The following is a 22,444-nucleotide window of genomic DNA, read 5'->3' as shown; positions in this document are numbered from 1 at the left end:
TCCCATGTATTTCTTTTTAAGATCTTCCAGCTTATAATACGTATTGTCTTGGCAGTTTGTCATCTCATCCCTAATTCCACCAGCTTTGTTGTATGGTATTTCTTACAGAGGAGCTTGCCTTAGCACATATTTTTGAATTGGTAGACAAAATATTTTCATTATTTTCATCTGCTCTGTGTCATCATCTTTTTGGCACAAATTCTTCATTCATTCATAATGATGCAACTCTCAACCTCACTTTTATAGATTTTTGTCTCTGTGATTATTTCTCATCTGGAGTAAATCAGGATCTGTACGAAGGTCTTCTCGGTGATGAGGACCAGGTGAATTAGTGGCTGCAGAGCTCAAAGGCTCTCTTTTCCATTTCTGCAAAGAAATGGAGCTTTCTGCAAGCCTGTGGAATTTTCACATAGGCTTCCTGTCTGATTCTACAGAAACAGGGTGTAGGGGTTGGGTGGTTTCTCCATTTCCCAATTAAAAATGCCTCTTGACCCTCACTTACATGAGGCTGTGTGAGTCTTCTGCGCAGAGTGTCCTGCTAGCTTTTAAGAAGCCCATTTTCAAGATGTATTCTAAGATTTGCAGAGGGAGCCACTGAGATCTCTTTTACTTACACTGTATTTGTGACCCTTACACAAACATGATTATTTTTCCACAGCCTTCTCAGGAACTTGAATACCTTTTCCAAGTACTTGATGAAGCTGGAAGGTACACTTCTACCCTCTTCTCACTGGTTTTTGATGGGTTTTTGGGACAGAAACAGGGTCTGTGTTGTGTGGCCGTGTCTTTCTAGCTCTCGTCTTTGCTTTGTTTTGTCCCTTTCTCCCTGTGCCCTGCCAGCTGTGCAGTGTGGAAGCTCCAGGAAGCCAGGGTGAGGTGGGTACGGTCCCAAGGTCTGATAGCTTTCTCCTTTACAAACTCGAGTGCCCACGGGACGTGCACAGCATTGATTCTGACCACTATGACTTTGGAAGCTTTCTGAAGTAGAACTTTAGGTAACATCTGAGCATGATTCTCACTGGCCCTTTGTGAGACGGAAGTCACTGGGAGAATAGATTCAGCAGCTGTTCACCCATGGACTTTTAGAAACAGAGAAGTTCATGAACAAACAACCTTTTTCATCCCCAGATAGCTGCAGTGTGAGTTACTTTCCACTTTACAAGTTCCCAGAACTTTAGCTTTGTGGCAGTCGTGTTGCTCTGGGAGGACAGCTGGCATTTGTTGGGTGTGCAGATAAACATATTTATGGCTTCCTGTTTGTAGTCTTCTACCTACTCTGAATGCTACACATGTGATGATTAAAAAGTCACAGAAAATTACCCTGCTCTGCGCACACAGTGGAGGCCTGGACAAGTTGTCCGCACTTAACTTTACCATGGTCGTCAACTGGGTTTGCCAAGCTCCCAGCAGGTGTGTTCAGCAGAGAAATGAATGAAACAGAGTTTAATTTCCTTTTCTTTCTTTTTAAAAAACTCATCCATGTAGTCACATAAGAAATTCAATAGCAGCTGGTGGAAATAGTGAATGCGGAGCTCCTGTGTGCACTCAGCAGCACGGGTTGGCTCCCTCCCCATGCAGGTCTGGTCCCAGAGTGGGGACAGGAAGACTCAGCCTCTGCTGTGACAGGGCCACCAGTGTCCCGAGCAGGTGGCCATGGCGGTGAGTGCTCTGAGGAGGCATCGGTCCAGGGGGCCCTCGTGGTCCTCTCAGTGGGGATACGGGATCCTCCCTGTCTCCAGGGATGGCCTCAACCTCAGCAGAGGTTCCTGGACTCCTACCCAGAAGGCCCCAGGCATGTGGGTCTCCCGACCTCTCTCTCCATGGCCTCCCCGCTTCACACCACTGCCATCCTCTGTCCGGTAGTCTTGTTAAAAAACGAGACACCTGCTGTCATCTCAGCACTCTGGGAGCTGAGGCAAGGGGATCACAAGCTTGCGGCCAGCCTGGGCAGCTTAGCCACTGAGCCAGACCCTGTCTGAAAATGAAAGAAATAAAGAAAACGCTGAGGATGTTGCTCATTGTGAAGGTCCTGGCTTCAGTCCCAAGTACTGAAAAAGAAACAGCAAAATGCAAAAGGATTGTCTGTAATCCCAACACTTGAGAGGATGAGGCAGGAGGATTGCTGCGAGTTAGAGACCAACCTGGGCTACAAAGTGAGCTCAAGGCCAGCCTGAACTGCATTGCTAAACGCTGTCTCAAAAAAAAAAAGAAAAATCGTATACCTGAAGATGTCATCTCACGGTTTCCCTCTCCTCTTCAAATCCTTCTGTGGTATCTCCCTGTTTGTTTGCTAAAATCCAGGGCTTACCCTGTGTGCACAAATCCCTGCAGGGCCTGGGCCCAGCCCACGCTCTGACGGCTTGCTGTCCTGCCGGTCCTCAGGCCTGGGCTGCTCCGGACTGAGTTGCATCTGACCCTGCACCTCCCCTCCTGCCTGGAGCCTGCAGACACCGCTCAACTTGTCTCCTTGTTTCTGCTCTCTGCTCAGATGCTTCTTCCAGCTGCCTTGCCTGAACCCTGTCTGAGCGGCACCCTTCTCGCATCCTTTGCTTCAATCGCTGCTTCCCCTCACCTTGCCCGTCCCCGCCGACCTCGGAACACCTCTGGGTTGATGGGCTTGCTTTGCCCCACCCCTGTTCTAGAGTGGATCGGGGCCTTTGTGGGACCTTGATCTGTTTCATTCACTTGTGTCTCGTAGACCCAGTAATGTGGCTCCAAACTTTGGTTGGTCTCAATGATGAATAAAATAATTTGTTGAGTGTTCTCACTTGAGAACGGGTAGAGGCGACAGTTTAGAGGAGGGGACTGAGAGAGTGCCTTGCAGTGGGTGGAAAGGTGAGAAGAGGTTGCTCAGAAGCCCAGAGCAGTGTGAGGTGGAGGAGGAGGAGGAGAAGGAAGAGTAGGAGGAGGAGGGAATGGTCAGCGTGGCCCTTGTCCTGTGTGGCTGTGATGTGCAGAGGAGCATAGCGGACAGCTTCCTATTGCACCTAAGTGTGTGCCTGTCATTGCACCCTGGCTATATATTAGAAGTAGAGCCGGTCTGAGTGGGCTGAAAAGTGAGTGTGGGAGAAGCAGACATGGAGATGTTCGCTTGCCAATTTGCACATATTCTATGGATGGTGAGCTACAATCCCTGGCGTCACTGACAAGGAAGTTCATAGTCCTGGTTGCATGGGGACAGCGTCATCTTAGTTCATGGCCAGATTCCTTCCTCTCAGCTGATCTGCATATGGCAGGGGGCAGAGGACTTGGGTTGGGGTCTGGAGGACCCTGAACCAGCTGTGTCCACTGTGTGGGTCTCCTTCTGGCTGCCAGGACAGCAGTCAAAGCCACCATGCTAAGGTCATAGGCTTCTGAGGTGCATGCTAACCTTGAAGGAAAATACTGAAAAGTTCCCACTGGTGCTGTATCCACCAAGTGCCCGACTTTGACGGAATCATGTTGCTGACCAAACTGTACCCTTCCAGATTCCTGAACAACGTGGGATTCTTTTTTCCGCTGATAATGATGTTGACTTGGATGGTGTCCGTGGCCAGCATGGTCCGAAAGCTGGTGTACGAGCGGGAGATCCAGATAGAAGAGGTAAAGGGCCTTCCCTGGCTGGCGAATGAAGGGTGGGCTGAGGACCTGGGAAATGCAGCCTGGGCAGTGACCCAGCCAGGCCTTTCTGTCCTGCTCCCTGCCCTCTGCTGGGCTCCCGGGTGTGGTGGTCTCCCTGAGTTCCTGGCTAAGTTGCACAAAGCCCAGAAAAACGTAACACAGGCTTTTCACCTTAAGTGAAGAATGAGAGTGGGTAAAGGTGCCTGGGAAAGACGGGACTGCCCACAGATTCCTGCAGAAGGGTGGAGCCAGGTGACCACAGGTGTTGTTTACCTGCCAAGCATTTATTACCAGTTTTGTAAGCCATGCAGAGGGCTGTGTTACTGTGTTGCGTGTTACTTACCTTCTCGCAGTCTGTCCGCTCAGGGATGGCTGCATTTTCCCCCTGCTTAGTTGGAGCCTGCGGGTCCCGCTGTGGTCTCCCTATTACCACCAGCCTGCTGACCACCAGGTGTGTGCCTAAGAGTTTTCCTTTTTGGGGGTGATGGTGGTGCAGTGCTAGGGACCGAGCTCAGGCCTGTGCACTGAGCTACACTACCATCTATTCTTTATTTTTCAATTTGAGAGTGGGTCTCCCGAAGTCGCTGAGCTGCTCAGGCTGGACTTAAACTCGAGTTCCACCTGCCTCAGCCTCCCAGAGTGCTGGGATTATAGGCAAGCACCACCACGCCCACCTCCGTTGTCCTCCTTGTTCGTGTAATGAGCCCACATCCAAAATACCACAGAGTGATGGATAAGCAGAGGGCAGAGTTAGTGGAGAACTTAATTTTATTTTTATTACTTCTAGGAGGGTTATTTTGCAAAACACAATCTTAAGCCTATCAAGCAGCCTCCAAACTGCAGACAGAGCATAAGCACCAACATTTCCCTTCTTCATCGCTTTCTTTATTAAACGAAACCATCACAAAGAAAATGAAGAACGGTGTTAAAAACTATAAATCCCAACAAACACGAAACACAGGGAGGCTGCGGCTGAGCCGGGCCTTGCCGGACCGACTCTGAGGTCTCGGCTGCCTACCGCTCCCCTTGCCTTTCACGCGTTTTTACCAGGGACATCGTCCTTATACCTCCTGTCTCCAAGATGCTGGACGACCTCCTTGGTGAGGTGCTTGTGAGAGTCCCACGCCCAGCTCTGGAGGGAAGCATCCTTCCTAGGGTGCTCAGCACCCACTTCCTCCTCCTCCTCCTCCTCCTCATGTGCCCCACTCTGATGACCCCGTTTTCCTATCTGCAGTACCTGCGAATGATGGGAGTGCACCCGGCCGTCCACTTCCTGGCCTGGTTCCTGGAGAACATGGCCATGCTGACCCTGAGCAGTGCCACCGTGGCCATCATTCTGAAAACCAGCGGCATCTTCGCACACAGCAATGCGTTCATCCTCTTCCTTTTCCTCCTGGATTTTGGGGTGTCGGCTGTCATGCTGAGTTACCTCCTGAGTGCATTTTTCAGCCAAGCTAACACTGCTGCCCTGTGCACCAGCCTGGCCTATCTCATCAGCTTTCTGCCCTACATAATCCTGCTCGTCCTGCACAACCAGCTAAGCTTGGCCATCCAGACGTTTTTGGTAAGTGGGCAGTTCTGTAAAAATGCAAAATAAAATAAAGCAGCCATCTGCATAGCAAAACAAAACCACCCCCACAACTAGTTAATTTGTCACTCTTAGCTTGATCAGGCTTTCCTGATTTTTTTTTATTCAACCAGCAAGTGCCAAGTTTTGGTTGTAGTTCACCAAAATTGCAGTGCTTCTGTGGGGTAGCTGCCCAGTAAAAGTGGGCATTTTTCATAAAACAGGTCTCTCTGGGGGCTGGGAATTTAGCTCAGCGGCACAGCACCTGCCTGGCAAGCACAAGGTCATGAGTTTGATTCCTGGTACTGGAAAAAAACCAAACCAAAGCAAACCAAAACAAAACAAAAAACAGGTCTCTCTGAGGACTTTGGGAAATCAGCGACATCCATTGGGAAGTGCGAACTCGAGTTTCTCTGTTTCATGTATGGAAAGAAATAGATTTCTACAGCTATTTTAGAAGTAAAAAATAATCATTTCCCTTGAAGCATCGTGAATTACATCACATTACGTGGAAAGATCGTTCTATTAGCAACGTTAGAATTGCTCATCCATTTAGAATGTGCCTCCCGAAAAAGAATGTGAATGTTTTTGGGTCTGCAATATAAAATACGGAGAAGGTAGAAGCTCAGTATTTTATGATTGTATGGCAGGCACAGTGCCTGACACATAGCAAGGATTTAACCAGTGTGGAAGGGGGAGAATATTGCTGTTAAGTGGATCTCTTCCCCAGCATCAGTAACCTACCTGTACACATTCTCATCAGTGAGCTCAAGCCTTCAGCTCCCGCAGCAGGTTATGGGATGACTGGTAGGAGACATAGTTGAATCACCTTGAGGAATCCTGGAGTTTGGAGTTGCTGAACCTTGGACTTAGAAGTCTTAGGCTTGGCATCCCGGGATTGCCAAGGAGTTTTAAAGGCTTTTAAAATTCCTTCGGTCCAAACAGATTTCTTGATGACCCTATTGTATCACTTACTCATTGGGAGGAGCTCATTTTTTTATACTCATTTAGGGCCCAAAAGTAAAATGCAGCTATGAAAACCACATTATTTTTATCCAACTTCAATAAGTCACTCAGTGCCATAGCCGTGGACACACAAGACATGCACGCGTGTCTTGAAGAGGAGTTGTTATACTCAGCCTTTGGTCCTCTGACAGGTGTGCATCGGGTTGAGCAGCCTATGTCCCATTTGAATGACTCACAGCCCATGATTTTGTGTTAGTATTAATTATGTGTTTTCAAATAATTAATACGCAGGCGGCCATTGAGTGCCCTTTCCTCAGTAAAGTCCTTACACATGGAGTCTTGGATGGCCTGGGCTAACTTCCAATGGTCCTTATTTTTGCCTTTACTTTAATCCTCATATTTAAAAGGTCCGTGTGTGCAGTGCTGATTTCCTTTGTGAATATTCACATGTTTTTTAGCAACTGAAAGAAAGACACGGGAACCTGGCCCGTTGTATTTTTTAAGTGTAAGATACTTTTTCACTGGCCTTTTCTTCCCTGACACGGAGTCTCTCCATTGAAGATAAAATACCCTTTTCCTCCCGGCGCTCTCTTTTTAGTGCAGCATCGGGCCCGCAGTCTGTCAGTCTGCTTGGGGTGTGCTCCGGGGCATCCAATTCATAGTAAAAAGTAGTAAATTACTCGATTCCATTTTCCACTGTTTTGTGTTACACATGTCTGTATACAATGTTTTGGATTTATGACACTTCAAGTGCCGTAGTAAAGAGAAATAATTCCCTTCAACATTTAAAGCTAGCTTCTTAGCATGCTTTTCAGAGGAGACTGACATTCTGTGAAGCCTATCTGGCTCAGATATTTAAATGACTGCCTGGAGCCATGGCTCGGCATCCTGCGAACCGGAAGGTGTGTGTCGTGAGCATTGCGGATTTTCTGTGGTCCTGCTCAAACACTAACGGGCTTTTTATCTCCTCACTCCATCAATCCATGACCAGTGCCTCCTCTCGACCACCGCCTTTGGACAAGGAGTGTTTTTCATTACGTTCCTGGAAGGACAAGAGGCAGGTGAGAGGATTCATTTTCAGAAAGCGACTCCCAGGGATTCAGGCTTTGGGAAATGTGAAGTTGGTCTGCAGTACTCAGTGAAACATTTGGAAGGAGGTCCTGGTATTTGGTTTCGCTGATGTTGCCCTGGTTTTGAAAATCATCGAGAATAATCCCTACATCCATTGCTGCTGACGGTGTCCAGGTGGTTTACCCAGCTCCTGCTTGGCTCTTGCTTATGCCACCCCAACCTTATAAATTCCTCCAAGAACGGGTGCACGCCCACTGCCTTTGGTGCTATTGCTGAGCTGGGATCTGTCTCCCTGCATCTGCTGCCCATCCTCGCTAGATCCTTCCTCCCCATGACAAACACACGCTTGTGAGCTTTTCTCCTGGACCCCAGATCCAGCCTGTGTAGAATGGAGCATGACTATCTTTTCCAATTTTCTCTATATTATATCCCTATCAATGTAGCTTAAAGTGATTTTTAAAATTGCGGGCAGAGTTTTTTACTTATATCGAGATTTTGACAATTGAACTCCCAAACAGAACAAACATATATTTCTTAAATTTTTATGTGGTTTTGGGATGTGTTTTGGTGAATATAGACAAAATATATGCCATAAGTAAAACTCAATTTTATTATTATATTAGCCAGTTAATTGGCACTGTTCCCAGAATTTATGTATAATGTGTTAAGATATCTTTAACAGATGAGTAGTCCTGACTGATTTCTTCTGTATTTCTCAGATTAAACAGTAAAGTGAACTGGATCGAGAGGATATGGAAGGAAAATTGTCACTTTCAGACCATTTAAATATTTTGGTTTAAATTCCAACAAGTGCATCATGATCAAAACATATATGCCATTGAGTTCTACCCTAGTACCCTAGGGAAATTTAGAAAGAGGAATATTTTTCCTAACTTATATTTAGGTCAAGAAATAGATTGTGAAAGTAGTCTAAGAAAATAATGATTCTTTCTTACCTTAGACAGTGTATATCTTATTTAAGTAATTTTCAAGAGCAGAAAGAATTTATAATATAGAATATGGGCTCTTGAGACATCTTTTATTTTAAAATGCTTATTTTTCTAGTATGAATTTTATGTTAATAATTGTATGAAATTAGATCTAAGTAAAGCACCTTTTAAAAATTTAAATGTGAGGTAATGTACTGTTAATTGTCACTGCACTGATACTGATGAAATTGATGTAAGATTATGCACACTAACATTTCCTCTGAAGGGTTATAACTTTGTATTGACTTCCTTGTCTTAGCTTTAGTCAGCTTTTCTTAAGCTTCTAGGACTAATAAACTTATCTCACCATTAACAGCCAAAGAGGAAGCACAGTTCTTACACTGACCTTTTCCTTCCTGCCAGGGATCCAGTGGAATAATATGTACCAGCCTCCGGAACCAGGGAGCATGACATTTGGCTGGGTTTGCTGGATGATTCTGTTTGATTCAAGCCTTTATTTTTTATGTGGATGGTACCTGAGCAACTTGATTCCTGGTAAGAACTCTGCACTTTATAAAGTAACAAAATGAACTTTGCAGATACTTTAATCCTCTATACCTGAATTTAGAATAATTGTTTATTCTTCATAGAAGACATCTGACAGGAATTCTTAGGATATATTTTAAAAGGAACTGTGATTTTTTGAGATGTTTGGTCAAGGGACAAGTGTGGCGGTTAGGGCAGAGGGTCCACTGGGTCAGCTTGGGATCTGCCTGGGTGAGCGGTGGAGCACAGTTCTGGGTGTATCTGGGTGGTTCATGGAGGTATATGGGTCTATATCTGGTCCCTCACCCTTTATCCCTGGCTCTGCTCCCTGCTCTGCTTCCCAGTCTTCATGAACTAAGTGACTTTGTTCCTCCACACCCTCACACCATGGTGTTCCTGGCTTGAAGCCTGCAAACCATGGACTAAACCCCTGAAACCCTGAGCCAAATGACGTTTCTGCTCCTTTAAGCTGAGGGTATCAGGTTTTGTGTCCTAGGATGAAAAGCTGTTTAATGCACCAAGTAAAGGGTTAGCCAGGATGAAAGCTGGCCAAGTCCACCAAACAGTACCAAATTAGTGGGCTTTTGTCAATCACACAGAAAGACTCTTGGCCCCCAAGGTCAAGTATTCAAAGGAGGTGGGCATGAGGGGAGGAGGGGCAAGACAGTCTGATGCTCATCGTGCTGTTGGCCCCCAAACAACACAGAAGCTTGGCCAAAGGTCAGCTGGTTGCAGACTCTGGAAGGAGCTAGGCAGGGTGCAAAGATGTGGAACTGGGCTAGTGATCATGAGGAGCCCCCTCCAAACCCAGGGCTGCAAGCGATGTCACAAGTAAGAGCCTTCTCCGCACGTGTGACAAATGCAGCCATAGACTGGGGGCATCACTGATGGTAGAGAATTTCCCCTGCTTGTCAGGAAGAAGCGTGCATGAACATTTGGGGTTCAAGCCAAAAAGAGCACAAATCTCATTTAAAACATTAAATGTTTAGGAGTCGAATTTTGTCGGTATTATATTATGAAATTTACTGGTGACTCTGCCTGTATACTTTCTAACCTTTAAAAAGAAGGACTGTGAAGAGAAATTCAAATTATATACAAATGAAAGTGGAAGAACAGAAGAAAAAACCCAGTTCATTCTTCTGGGGAAATGTCTTCTGGACTGGGGAAGCTCAGGCACTCTTGAAGGGTGGTGCTGTGGTTGATGTCTCGGTGCCTCCCATGAGCCTCAGGCACTCACTGGGAGCTTTGAAAGGGATTGAGTCATGGCGGCACATGGCCACATGTGATATCAGGAGGTGGGGCTGATCAGAGGAGGCAGGTCAGTGGAGTGTGACTGGAGGGGTGCATCTCTCCTCCCGGCTCCTCCTTTCTCTGGCTTCCTGGTCCCCATGAAGTGAGCAGCTCCTCTCCACACTGTCCCTGTACTACGCTGTCCTGCCTTGGAGCCAGCTAACTGTACTGAAATCGTGAGCTCAAATGACTTCTCCTCCTTTAGGTATGGCTGTGGCTGTGGGTGTTGTATCTTAGCAATGTGGAAACTGACTAAGACAACTCTGCACATAGGGAGAGAATATGGTTTTACTGAGAAGATTATTTCACAAAAATGTAGGAGAATATGACCCAAAGAGGTGGAGATCGGTTACACTTTGCATCGTGATTTATTTTGCAAAGACTTATATTGTATCATTTTGGTGCTTTGAATAAAATTTAAGAAAAGATGTAGTCTATGCGGGAGGAGGCAAGGGAAATGGCCTCTTCCACACACTGTGGGTGGAGATGGAAATGCGTTCGGCCACTGTGGAAACAAGGGTGGAGATTCCTCGGAAGACTGGAACGGAACTACCTGGCTGCTGCTCTCAGTGGGAGACACCCAAAGGAACTAAAGCAAGCAGTCTCTAGGGTTGCTGGAATGCCTATTTTTTTTGGTGATACAATTTATACAAGCCAAGATAAGGAACCAGCCTGTTGATGGATGAATGGATAAAGAAAATGTAGTATTTTATATACAAGAGAGTATTTCTCAGCTGTAAAGAAGAACAAAATTATGTCATTTGCGGGAAAATGGAGGGGATTGGAAATTACCCTATCGAGAGAAATAAGCCAGACTCAGAAAGACAAGTGTCATATGTTTCCCTGAAGTGTCACATGTGGAGTCTACAGAAAAAAAAAAGATGGCACAAAAGTAGAGGGAAACTCACATTCTTAGACAAGAGGCAGAGAATAGCGTGAGGGAGGTAATGATCACAGCAGAGGCTATGCTTGCATGAAAATACCATGTCGAAACCCAATATTCTGTGAAATTACAAGGCACTAATAAAGTATATTTAAAGCCAGGTATGGTGGCACACACCTGTAATCCCAGCACTCAGGAGGCTGAGGCAGGAGGATTGTTGCAAGTTCGAGACCAGCCTGGGCTACAGAGTGAGCTCAAGGCCAGCCTGAACTGCATAGCGAGACCCTGCCTCAGAAAGACAAAAAAAAGTATATTTAAAGAATCAGAAAGATGTCTTCTCAGAAAAAGAGATTCAGGTCATCATCTAAGAGCTGAAGCTCTGGGAAGCTGGAGGAGGAGCACTGCGCATGAGGCAGTGATTGAGCCCCGTAAGAGCGGAGTGTTGTGGAACAGGTGTGAGACATTGACTTAAAATGAGAGGGAGCAGGGGTGGGCCAGGGAAATAGGTCTGTCCTCGGCAGGTGGGGCCCCAGCCAGGAGAAGGTGGAGGAGGAAGAGGGGGAGGAGGAGGAAGAGGAGGAGGAGGAGGAATGAGATCACCAGGATGGAGGGCGTAGGGTGGGTGGAGCTCAGGGAGCCTGCAGAGGGCTGTGGCTCCTGAGGGGAACAGCAGTCAACTGGAACAAAAACCATAAATTTAACAGTCATTTGCTGAAGAGAAGAAACCCTGGCTGTGCAGAGGAAGCAACCACCGGGCTGCATGCAGCATTAGGAGAAACCCGTGTCTAGTTATACAAGGGCGGTGTGGACAGGAGCCAGGAGAGATGTGTTGAGCAACCTGGGTGATCTGAGCACCCTCTGCCATCGGGACCCGAGGCGTGAGGAGCCTGGGTGATGCTTTCCTACAAAGCTCTTGGTGCTCTGTGGGGTTTCCCTCCAAATCCTGCCAAAACCCTACTGCAGTAGATCTAAATCCCGTGTGAGCAAACTCCATGCCCAGCAAGAGCGAGAGGGGTCAGGGCGGAGTGGAACCACCTTCACCCAACCTTCTGGGTGCTCCCAGGGCAAGGAGCCCTGGGAGAACGAGGCTCAGGAAGAAGGGAGACGCAGAGGGGAGGCGAGAAAGAGAGAGGACAGAGGCAGACAGAGAGACAGAGACAGAGACAGAGACAGACAGGAAAAAGACGGACCAGAGACAGCTGTCCCCGCTCTCCAACTCCGCATCCTTTTGCAGCTTGACTGGGCTGCATTTGAGCAAAAGGAAGCAGTGACCAGTGCTGGGAGGGGAGAGGGCTCTGGGTCTGTCACCAGGACCACAGGGAGTGCTGTTCTCCAAGATGGTGCAATCCTGCGCTTGCCTTTGGGGAGACAGGACGCTGTGGAGGAGGGTGGAGAAGGGCTAAGACCACACTGGGAATCAGGGTCACCAAAATGCTGGGCCCTGGGGAAGCTGCTCCTGGCACCCTGTGCACACTCAACAAGTCAGGGAGGTGCCTAGGGGCCTGGCTGACCATTGAGCACAAAGCTCCAGCCACAGGAAAAGGAACAGCACAAATAAGACAAGTAGAGATACCACAAAGAGGAGATAAAACCACTCTTCTCTATAAGAGAATCAACTGAAAAACTGTGTGAGCAATCACAGGACTAACCAGAGTTACACAAAGTTAGGAACATCACTACCCACCGGCAAAGAACACAGAATAGCAGGCATGAAAGTCCACTCTCATAGCTATAAAGTACACAGCGTGAATCCAATGTGCAGGAGAATGTATGTCCAATAAAAACAGAAATGTTAAAGGTCTACTTTGGAGTGGGATAAATGAAAAGCTGTTGATTCCTGAACAGGGATATTCGTTATTTTAAGTATGTCAGTTTTCTTCAGATTAAAGTACAAATTTCTGCAGTTTTAAATTATGTAATGGCTAATCTGTAACATTATGTTTCTGTTCTATAATGGAACTTACATAAATCATTTAAATAAAAGTGCCAGAGGGAGGAATTTGTTTTTAATTGATGAAATGTTTATGAAGGATAGCTAGAAATATAAGTTAGTGATAATGAAAGTGTTGAGGATAACAGTGGAGAATGTGGTGACTGGTGACTTACCCAAAATCTTACCACAAATTGACATGGTGGAGTTCTGAAAGAAAATCTGGAAGAGTGGGACAGATTAGAAAGTTCAGTACCCAAACCAAGTGCATGCAATTTACTGGGTTAATACTGGCATTTTTATTCAATGGGACAGGATGCATTATTCTTGAATCTGTCAGGGAGAAAACAGTTAAACTCGTATCCATAAATTCAGTGGAAATAAGTAGTATTAAAATAATGAAAAGGGCTGGGAGTATAGCTCAGTGTTGAGTGTTTGTCTACTGTACATAAAGCCCTAGGTTCAATTCCCAGACTGCCATCAAAGAAAAAAAGAAATCACACTAAAAATAATGGAGAGTTAGGGAAAGTATAATTTTAGAAATAGATACGGCCTTTCTAAACATAATGCCGCAGACATAAATATAAAAATATTAATTTAAATCACTATTTCAAAATATCCAAATAAGTGATATTACAGGATACTTTAGAAGCTTATGAAATGTTATTAGTTATAGGGACAGAAAGGTAAAATTTAAATCAAATTTAAAGAGGACATATTTCAATGGAAATATCAGCAATGACTTCAAAAGAAAAGTTCATGTTTGGTGGATTTATTAGAAGTCTCAGTGCTTTACAAGAACATAGACATGAATGTGCATAAAAGAAAACTTTTCCTTCTCTGGCCTGAAAATATGATAGAAAGCAGGTATAATCAGTGTAGAAATATATAGGAGGGAGGAAGAATGGGTGTGGATCCTGAAAAACTTTATTGTCCTTGATGGAAGTGCAAAAGGCAGGAGCATTTCTGTTTAATGTGGATTCTTTGTAAAAGCAAAATCTGGGAAACTTTCATTTCTAAGAATAGTGGATGGATTAGGTAGCTTCTGTTATGAACAGCTTGGAATATTGTAAAATAGTATTTAACCACTGAATTCTGTTTCTTTTTCTTTTGAGTCAGGCTCTTGCAATATAGTTCAAGTTGGGCTTGAATGTAGTTCAAGTTGGCTGGCCCAGGCCAGCCTCTAACTTGTGGCAGTCCTCCTGCCTCAGTCACCTCAGTACTGGGACTACAGACATGTGCCACCATGCCCCGTCCTGAATTCTATTTTATAGGAACAGATACTTTTGTGGGATAAAAGAGATCAAATGGTGCTATGGGTTCAAGGCTCTCTGAAATAAGGTGTGCGGTTCGGCAATGTCCAGCTAAATGTTTTTAAAAACGTACAGTTTAGGCTATCTGCCAAAGTGTAGAGTACGTGGCCTTTGGTGTGCTTTTCTGTTTTCAGTTGTCTGCATGGAACAGGCACATCTTTTGTAGTTTAAACAAGCTCTGCAAACTGACGATGTCTTCTTTTTTCAAAACGCTGAATGACTGAGTAAAAGGAAAAGGAACCAAAGTGTGGGGGTGGGGCAGAGTGTAAGCCACAGAACAGGAGGGCAGAGCTGGGTGGAAACTAGCATGACATTGGCTGAGGAATGGACCTTTCCGGTGGGGCGTGGCCCTTTATCCTCACTTCTCCGTAAGAAAGTGTGTGAGATATTGGACTTTTGTTCTTCTTGGAGGTGACTGAAAGGACAGAGCTGAAAGTAAAATGTGGCTGTGTCCTAAGCAGGTTAAAGAAATTTTCTGCTCTCTTCCTTCCTCTTTTCCTTCCTTCCTTCCACCCTCCCTCCCTCTGTCCCTCTCTTTCTTCATTGTTCACATAGAATAAGCTCTACCCTCGTAGCAAACAGTCAAGTATAAAACACAGCACTGGCAACTGTAAGCGCAATGCTATACATCAGACACCTAAGACTGATTCTGGTTGCATAACAGACATTTTGATCCCTTTGGCCAGTGCCTCCTGATTTGCCTCCTCTTGGCCACTGGCAATTATCATCCCACTCTATTGAGTCTATTTTAGATTTTTCCTATGGGTGGTATCAAGTAGTATTTGTCTTTCTGTGTCTGGTTGCACTTAATATAAGGTCCTGCAGGTTTATTTCTGTCCTCCCCAATGGCAAGGTCTCCCTTAAAAGGCTCAGCAGTATTCTATCTCATATATAGACACACATTACGGCTGCAGTCAGCTGTCTACTCTCCACCCCACTTATCAAATCTCTCCTTCCCCTGAGTGAGCTTCTGTAAATCTTTGCACATTCTATGTCCAGGTGATTAATCACTGATGTCCAGGCTGCCAGAGAAGAATCAGAATCAGAATTTTAAGTACTGTATCTATCTATCTATCTGTATATCAGAATGCACACATAGCAGAATTTTATATATAAATATAAATTTATATACATTTTGTATGTAAATATAAATGTACATATTTATTTTATATATAAATATAATATAGATCTAATATATGTAATGGAATTTTATATAGTATGTACAAAGAGCATTTTATATAAAATCATTCTATATTTGTGTAAAGATAAGTTACGCAGCTGTTGAGAATAATTTTGCAGTGACAATATGTGTGTGTAAGTATATATAGTGTATACACACACATATTTATGTGTGTGTGAGACAGTTTCCACATTCAGGTCATCAGAGGGCACTTAGTTGGTTTCTTATCTTGGCTCTGGTAGTAGTCAGCTTTCTTGTTGCTGGGACACAATATCCAGTGCTCAATGGAGATATTTAGTACGGCCCACAGTTTCAGAGGATTCCGTCCATGGTGAGCTGGCTCCAAGGCAGAGACATCATGGCGGAAGGGCGTGATGGAGAAAAGCTGCCCATTTCATGGTGCGGGAAGCACAGCGCGGCAAGAGCAGAGAAGAAAGGGTGAAGGATCAGGTGGAGTCCCAAGGCCACACCTCTGCACTCACGTAGACACACCCAGAAGTGTGCCTGACTAACCCCCGCATGATAGCAATCTAACTGACAAGAGCTGTCTGCCACAGCTATTGAGGATTATGCAATGACCACAGAAGCACAGATGTCTCTTCATCATACTGATCTCAATCCCCTTGGATATGTACCCACTATTGGAGCTGCTGAACCATATAGTAATTCTCTTACTCATTTTCTGGGGAATCTCCATTCTGTTTTCCATTACAGTAGCACCATTTTACACTTCCACCAGTAGTATACACATTTTCCCTTTTACCTACATCCTTGCTAATACTTTTTAATCTATTTTTTTGCTCATAGCCATCTGGGCAAGTGGGAGGTGATATCTCATTGTGGTTTTAATTTGCCTTTGCTGCACGATTAGTGGTGTCCAGCCATTTTCATAATCCCCTTGGCCATCTGTGTCTCTTCTTCTTGTGAGAAATGTGTACTTGGGCCCTCTGTCCTTTCCAAAATTGGGTTGTTTGTTTTCCAACTATTGAGTTGTAGGAGTTTGCTGTATATTTTGGAAATTATTCCTTTATCAGACATATGGTTTGCAAATATTTGCTCCCATTTTGTGGGTTCCCTTTTTGTTGTATTTTTTTTTTCCCTTTGCTTTGCATAAAAATTGTAGTTTGATGTAATCCAAAGTAGGAAGTTTCTTTAAAAGGACAGCGATGGCCCTGCACGTGAGGTAGATTGTAGGGAGGGGCAGCTTGAGGGTCCCCGGGAATGCATGTCCAGCGCTGTGCTGGAGCCCACAGCTGCCTCCTCTGGTGTCTGTGACATCTGCTCAGTTCTCCCATGGGGCAAAGCAGAGGCGCATGGGCTCCTGGTGCTCTCTGGCTCTTGCTTCCCCTTCCCCTCCTCGCCTTGGTCCATGTCTGTTCTTATATCTCTTACGTTTCTCTCTGCTTTGTGTGCTGCATCCAGTGATGAGTTTAAAGCCCACTTTTGAAGACAGGCATGGTTCTCTTGTTTGGACTCTTGGATTTCTTTAAAGGTGAAGCTTTCGTTGATTTTTCTGATTCTTTCTGCATCTGGCAGCTCTGCACACCAGCAATGAATCACCTGGACAGGGGAAATGTTCAGCTCTGGGGAAGGAGCAGTTGACTGATGGGGTGGGGAATGGAGAACTGGACGTGGTCATGGGCTTTCTAGAGGATTCTGAGTATGAGGTCTGTGTGGCCCCGAAGGAGGTGGATGCAGGCTTGGGGGAAGAGTAGAGAAACGTTTCTACCAGAAGCATTTTCTTGCAAGAGCAAGAAGCATTCAAGAGACTAGCTCCTGACAAAGAATTGAAAAAGAGGTCTAAGGGAGATGTTTGTGTACCCACGTTCACAGCAGCTAAAAGGCAGAAGCAACCCCAGCATCTATCAGTGAGTGAATGGACACCCAAAATGTGGTCTGCTCATGCAAGAGAGTATCGTGCAGCCTTAGGAACTAGGAATGGAATTTTAACACTTGCTGCAACGTTGGTGAATCTTGAGGACGTCATGCTGGGTGAAGTAAGACAGCCATAAAAGGCTGCATAGTGCAGAACTCCACGCACAGAAGAGGATCCCAGAGAAGGAAAGGGTACTGGGCCTGGGTTCATGGAGGGAGGCCACATGGCCCCAGAGCCCTGAGGGATGGTGGAACCAGCAGGTGCCTGCTGGGAGGATGGCACTGAGCCACCCCCACTGTGTGCATCAGGGGAACATCAGCCACACTGGTGACAAACCTGTCTGTCCAGAGCATACAGCCCACTGCTTCCTACGGGGCTGAGACAGTCTGGCCCCCAACCCCATGCCCACGTCACCCCATGCCACGCACCAGATGCCTGGGGGCAGACCTTCTGGCAGTCTGCAGCTTATACCATCTCGTCAGTGCTGGACTTTCCTTCCCCTCCTGTTCCTTCCCTTGGAAATCACAAACAGGCTCAGAGCCCTTCCCTGTCATTCCCTCAGTCCCTGGTCCACCCAGAGCTCCTCCAGGTGGCCCTGCGTGGCACGCTGTCCTCCCTCCTCTGGGAGCTGTGAGTAACAACCTGGCTTTGTAATGGCAGCATTCTCTCTGGATCTGTTGGCCACTTCATCCACGAATAAAAATAAAGCATGTTTAGAAAACAGCCATTCCGGGTGCCAACTGAAAGCGACACTTCCCGTGTTTCTAAAACACCCTGATAGCTTTTCATCATGTTGAGAATCACTATTTGCAAGTGTCCTGTGGGTAAAGGGTGTCCCTGTATGGAAGGTGAGAAATCCTCTTTCTCTCTCTCTCTCTTTCTCTCTCTCTCTCTCTCTCTCACACACACACACACACACACACATACACATACACACACACAGCAAGCTTCATGCAGATAAATGCTTCCCTCTATTTTTCCCATCTTTGCTAAATCACATCACAGCACAGTGTGACCCCAGCACCCCCAGCCCCACAGGGGTGGGGCACAGGAGAATTCCCCAGCTGCTCAGAGCTGGCCCGCAAGCGTCTGGTCCTCTCCAAGAGTTTTTGTTTCATAAAGTCTTTTTTATGTGTTTCCAATTAAATTGGATTCTGCTCAATCTGTCTAATTTCACTGACTTTTTCTTTTATCACTGTCAGTTTTTTTGGTGGGGGTGCTAATTAGTTTCCTGGCCTCCGTAAGCCAGCAGGCAGTTTCCCCAGAGGAGAAAAACTCGGAGGAGACCAAGGGCCTTTGCACATATTAATGTGCCCAATTACATCTGGCAGTGGGAGGGGGTGCGTGGGCTCAGATAGCGCACACATAACAAGCTCGGATTTGTGAGCAAAGGCAGACTGCAGAGGGGAGTGAAGGAGGCTCCACACACCCAGGGATTTGCCCGGGGTTTGCTTCAGTTAGATTAATGGGTTAGTTAATGCTATTTAGAAAACACGGACAGATTAGCCCAAGACAGCTTACTTAGCAAACAAATCTTTAATTTTCAATTTATCTCTATTTTCTTTTTTCGTACTTCTGAAAAGCCTCTTACTTTGCCTTCCCTCTTGTTTCTGAAGCTGTGGCCCTAGTTCAGGCCTCCTGGTACCAGCCCTGGGCCGCCCTGCCCTCTAGGAACTCCTTCCGGTGCTGCTAGGTAACTGCCTCCCTCCTTCCACCTCCTGTTTACTGCCTGGCAGGCTGAAGATCAGGTTCTTAGAAACAGACCAGATCGATGCCGTCTCTCTTCTACCTAGGTGTTCTCCTGGACTCCAAGATGCTACAGAGTAAAAGCCTTTGTCCTGGGCAAGCCCCCTCCCCCACAGCGGCACCCACCTTCTCTCTGCGGCAGTCACTCTGGCAGGGAGAGGGCAGTCCCCCTATGGTGGTCTGGTACCACCATGATCCCATAGCCAGATTACTTTTTTTTTTTTTTTTTTTTGTACTGGGAATTGAGCTCAGGACCTCGAGCTTGCCAGGCAGGCGCTGTGCTGCTGAGCTAAATCCCCGTGCCCCAATGAGGACATTCAATAAGATTCAAATTTCAGATGAACTGCAAAGGATTTGGGGACATAGGCAGAATAAAACATTGTTGTGTGCCTGAACGCAAACTTAACTGGGCATCCTGTGTTTATGTTCTGTAAGCCTAGCAACCTCTTCCTGTCCCTGTCTGCCTTTTCTTTCTGGAATCTCTCCCTCTGCTCCACGGGCCTGCTTCTGTTCTGGGTGCAAACTCTGTGATTATAGTGCCTGTCACCGCCCGTTCCTCTCAGTGACTTTGGCTGGTGGTGTCCACTAGAACAGAGGTTGTAAGAGGATGAGGCCCAGGTCTCATCACTTGTGAGGCCCATGTACCACCGGGGGGACTGGTTTCTTCTGCCCCTGACCAACACCTCTCTGGAATAGAGAGTGCAAACTGGGTTACGGCACGGCAGGTGTAGGGTATTCTGGGCTCTGGCCACCTCTTCTGGTTCCCCGTCCAGGTGCTGAGTCCTCGCCTCCCTGTGTGTCCTTGGGTGCTGGCTGGAACACTGACCCCTGTGTGAAGAGCCAGCTCCTCCTGTGCTGCCGTGCGCTGGGTAGCCATGCGCTTATCCATTCCCAGCAATGCTTCTGCTCTGCATCAGGGCTGAGGGGAAGGCGATCGAGATGGTGACCGATAATGACAACGCCTGAGGTGCACGGCAGGGTTCCTCCAGCGCTCCTGGAGTTGCTGGAAATGTGCTGGTGTGTGCGCATATGCATGTGTGCTTGTGTGTATATCATGTGTGAGCCTGTGTGCACATGTGTGTAGGGCGATCAGCTCCTTGAGTGATGACCCGAACATTGAAAGATATTTCTGAGATTTCATCTATCTTCGGGTGACTTTTTCTTAAGTTGAAGTGGAACAGAGCTGAGGTCTGGCTTCAAGATTCTCTTGGGGGCATCCAGGACATGAAGATCCTCAACTGATTGCTTCAGAACAGGCAAGGGCACCTAGTTTCATGTCTGCACATAGGAACTGTTCTTGTCTTCTTGCTGATTCTGAAAACTTGAGCTGTAATGCATTGGATGGATCTAGGTTTATTATAAAATGTCTGAGAAGAGCTCACATTTATAAAGAAACAGGAAGGAAATCCAATTATCTCCACCCTTGGTAACCGAGGACTAAAAATATCTCTCCCATTTTTTTTTGGCTTTGAGATACCTTTTGGTATATAATTGGGTTCATACTGTGTCTATAAAATTTCCTCTATTTTAAAAAATAATGTCATCGTATGCATTTACCCACATCTTTGAAACTAGCTGTTCAATATCTCATGGAATGAAAGTAATAATTTCTTGTACCTTGCTTGTCCTTTGCAAGTTTAAATAATTTCCAATCATATGTATGTCACCATCCCCATCGTTTTGTCATGTAGGTTCCTAGACTTTTAATCTTAATTCAAAATCTACAAAGCAAGTCCGTAACAGGTGTCACTGACTTTCTTCTGTGAAGGCAATGCCCCTTACACTCCTGTTCCCGGTGGGACACATGTCCATGCCACCTGCAAGGTTCCTTGGGGGAAAACTGCTTCTGCAGCAAGCAGGAGAGCAAAGCAATGGCGAGCACTTCCAGAATGACCTCCTGTGTGTGCTTATTGTCTCCTCTTATCCCTGCGATTGTATTTTCACGCATGCATGTGGATAGGGGCTCCTGCTGTAACTGGCATCTAAGGGAAATGAGGTGCTCAAGAGAGGTGAGGCTCCTTGCTTGTGTGAGGCGAGGGCTAGTGTGTGAGAGGACTCCGCTGCTGTCCCCTGGCTGCGGCGCCTCTGTGTTCCCATGAGTAATGAGAAAGAGGTCAGCTAGGGTGAGGCTTCGGGAGCCACCAGCAGTGCCTTCTTGGGCAGACCTCACTGTCTTCCCTTTCCGGTAGGAAGGGAGATGTGACAATAGGGCTGGCAAATCAAAGGTTGCAGAGCTGTGTGGATTAATACAATCAGGACCCTGGACAGTGTCCGGGACAGCGCCTATGGTCTGCCACCATGATGCAACCTGATATCCTGGTCAAAGGAATGGGGCGTGGTTTGTTAGGGTCTTCAAGAGCATCTGCCTGCAGTTGTTTTCTTGGCCTGCTGTGATGAAATATCACATGCTGGGTGGTTGAAACACAGGTATCATTGTCTTATTGTCCTGGAGGCTGGGAATCCAAGCTATCAGCAGAGTGGGCTTCTCTGCACGGCCCATGGCTGTCTTCCCTTCATGTCCTTACATGGTCAGCCCTCTGTGTAACTGCATCCTGATCTCCTCTGCTCAGGACACAAGTCATGTTTGTATTCAGACCCACCCTTTCAGCTCATTATATCTTAACCACCTCTGTCAGGGCCGTCTTTCCAAATTCGGTGCTGTTTTGCAAGAAATGCTTGTGGTTAGCACTTCACCATGTGAATTTGGGGGGACACAGGCCAGCCCGTGGCCAGTGTTCAACACTGGACCCCCAAACAGCTCTACACTCTCCCCTCTCTTTCTAGAGGTGATGAGTCTATACGTTTTCCTTTGAATATGTGATCATTTTTTGAATACTCTGATTAGAAAGTGTAAATGGTTATATATGTCTCCTTTGCTTGATGGTCAAGGTAATAAAATAGTATTCATGAGGGTCTTTCTTACTGAATCACTTGTAGAATTTAGGCCTTTAGGTAAGTTCCGCTCATCAATCTTAACCTAGAATGGACGTGTTAAAGAAAATGGGGAAGCGTTAATAATTAAACCCCCTTTCATTCTGACATATATTAAGGGCAAAGTGACTTAAAATGGACTAAAATGAATTTGGGGAATACGTTTGAAGAATGTTGATGGGCTTCATTCGGAAATGTTAGTGTTATGAATTATTCTTCTTTGCGGAAGTTTTAATTGATTAATTCTTTGATGCACTTACTTCATGCTCTTTCTCTTATCTAGCAATCCATGCAGACATCAAAGATAGGCAAAGAAGAGCTGTATAGCAAGATAGGGTGGTACTGTGGGGGGTGAGACTTTATTCTGGGGAATATTCCACAGTTATTCAAAAAAGTTCACTGACTCCCTTTCTGAGCATCTTGGGGGGATGGATGTGGGGGTGCTAGTAGACAGCCCAACTCAGGCTAAGGACAGAGATAGGGGGCTCCCCTCAGGGCTGACATGCTATTCCCAGGGTGTTGCTAGTTTGCATATGGGGTGCATGTTGAGAATGTTCAGTAACATTTAAAGAGGATCAATATGCACAATGTATTGGTATTAATTCCCCGTGATGAA

General features: G+C 46.1%; 1 protein-coding gene across 1 annotated transcript in view; it reads left to right on the top strand.

Moving 5' to 3' along the window:
- The window catches only part of Abca13 (ATP-binding cassette, sub-family A (ABC1), member 13), a 363,756-nt gene that overhangs the window by 132,197 nt on the left and 209,115 nt on the right, over nucleotides 1-22,444 (top strand). Inside the window, exons 28-32 of the mRNA XM_013520510.1 lie at nucleotides 659-708; nucleotides 3,468-3,582; nucleotides 4,835-5,164; nucleotides 7,125-7,194; nucleotides 8,557-8,688. Coding sequence (XP_013375964.1) covers nucleotides 659-708; nucleotides 3,468-3,582; nucleotides 4,835-5,164; nucleotides 7,125-7,194; nucleotides 8,557-8,688 — 697 coding nt within the window. The remainder of the gene's footprint in view (nucleotides 1-658; nucleotides 709-3,467; nucleotides 3,583-4,834; nucleotides 5,165-7,124; nucleotides 7,195-8,556; nucleotides 8,689-22,444) is intronic.

Source organism: Chinchilla lanigera, unplaced genomic scaffold (genome assembly GCF_000276665.1).
Source record: "Chinchilla lanigera isolate Chin_1 unplaced genomic scaffold, ChiLan1.0 scaffold00055, whole genome shotgun sequence".
In the NCBI taxonomy this organism is placed as follows: domain Eukaryota; kingdom Metazoa; phylum Chordata; class Mammalia; order Rodentia; family Chinchillidae; genus Chinchilla; species Chinchilla lanigera.
The sequence above is the reverse complement of the archived record's forward strand: the minus strand, read 5'-3'. Positions and strand labels throughout refer to the sequence as shown.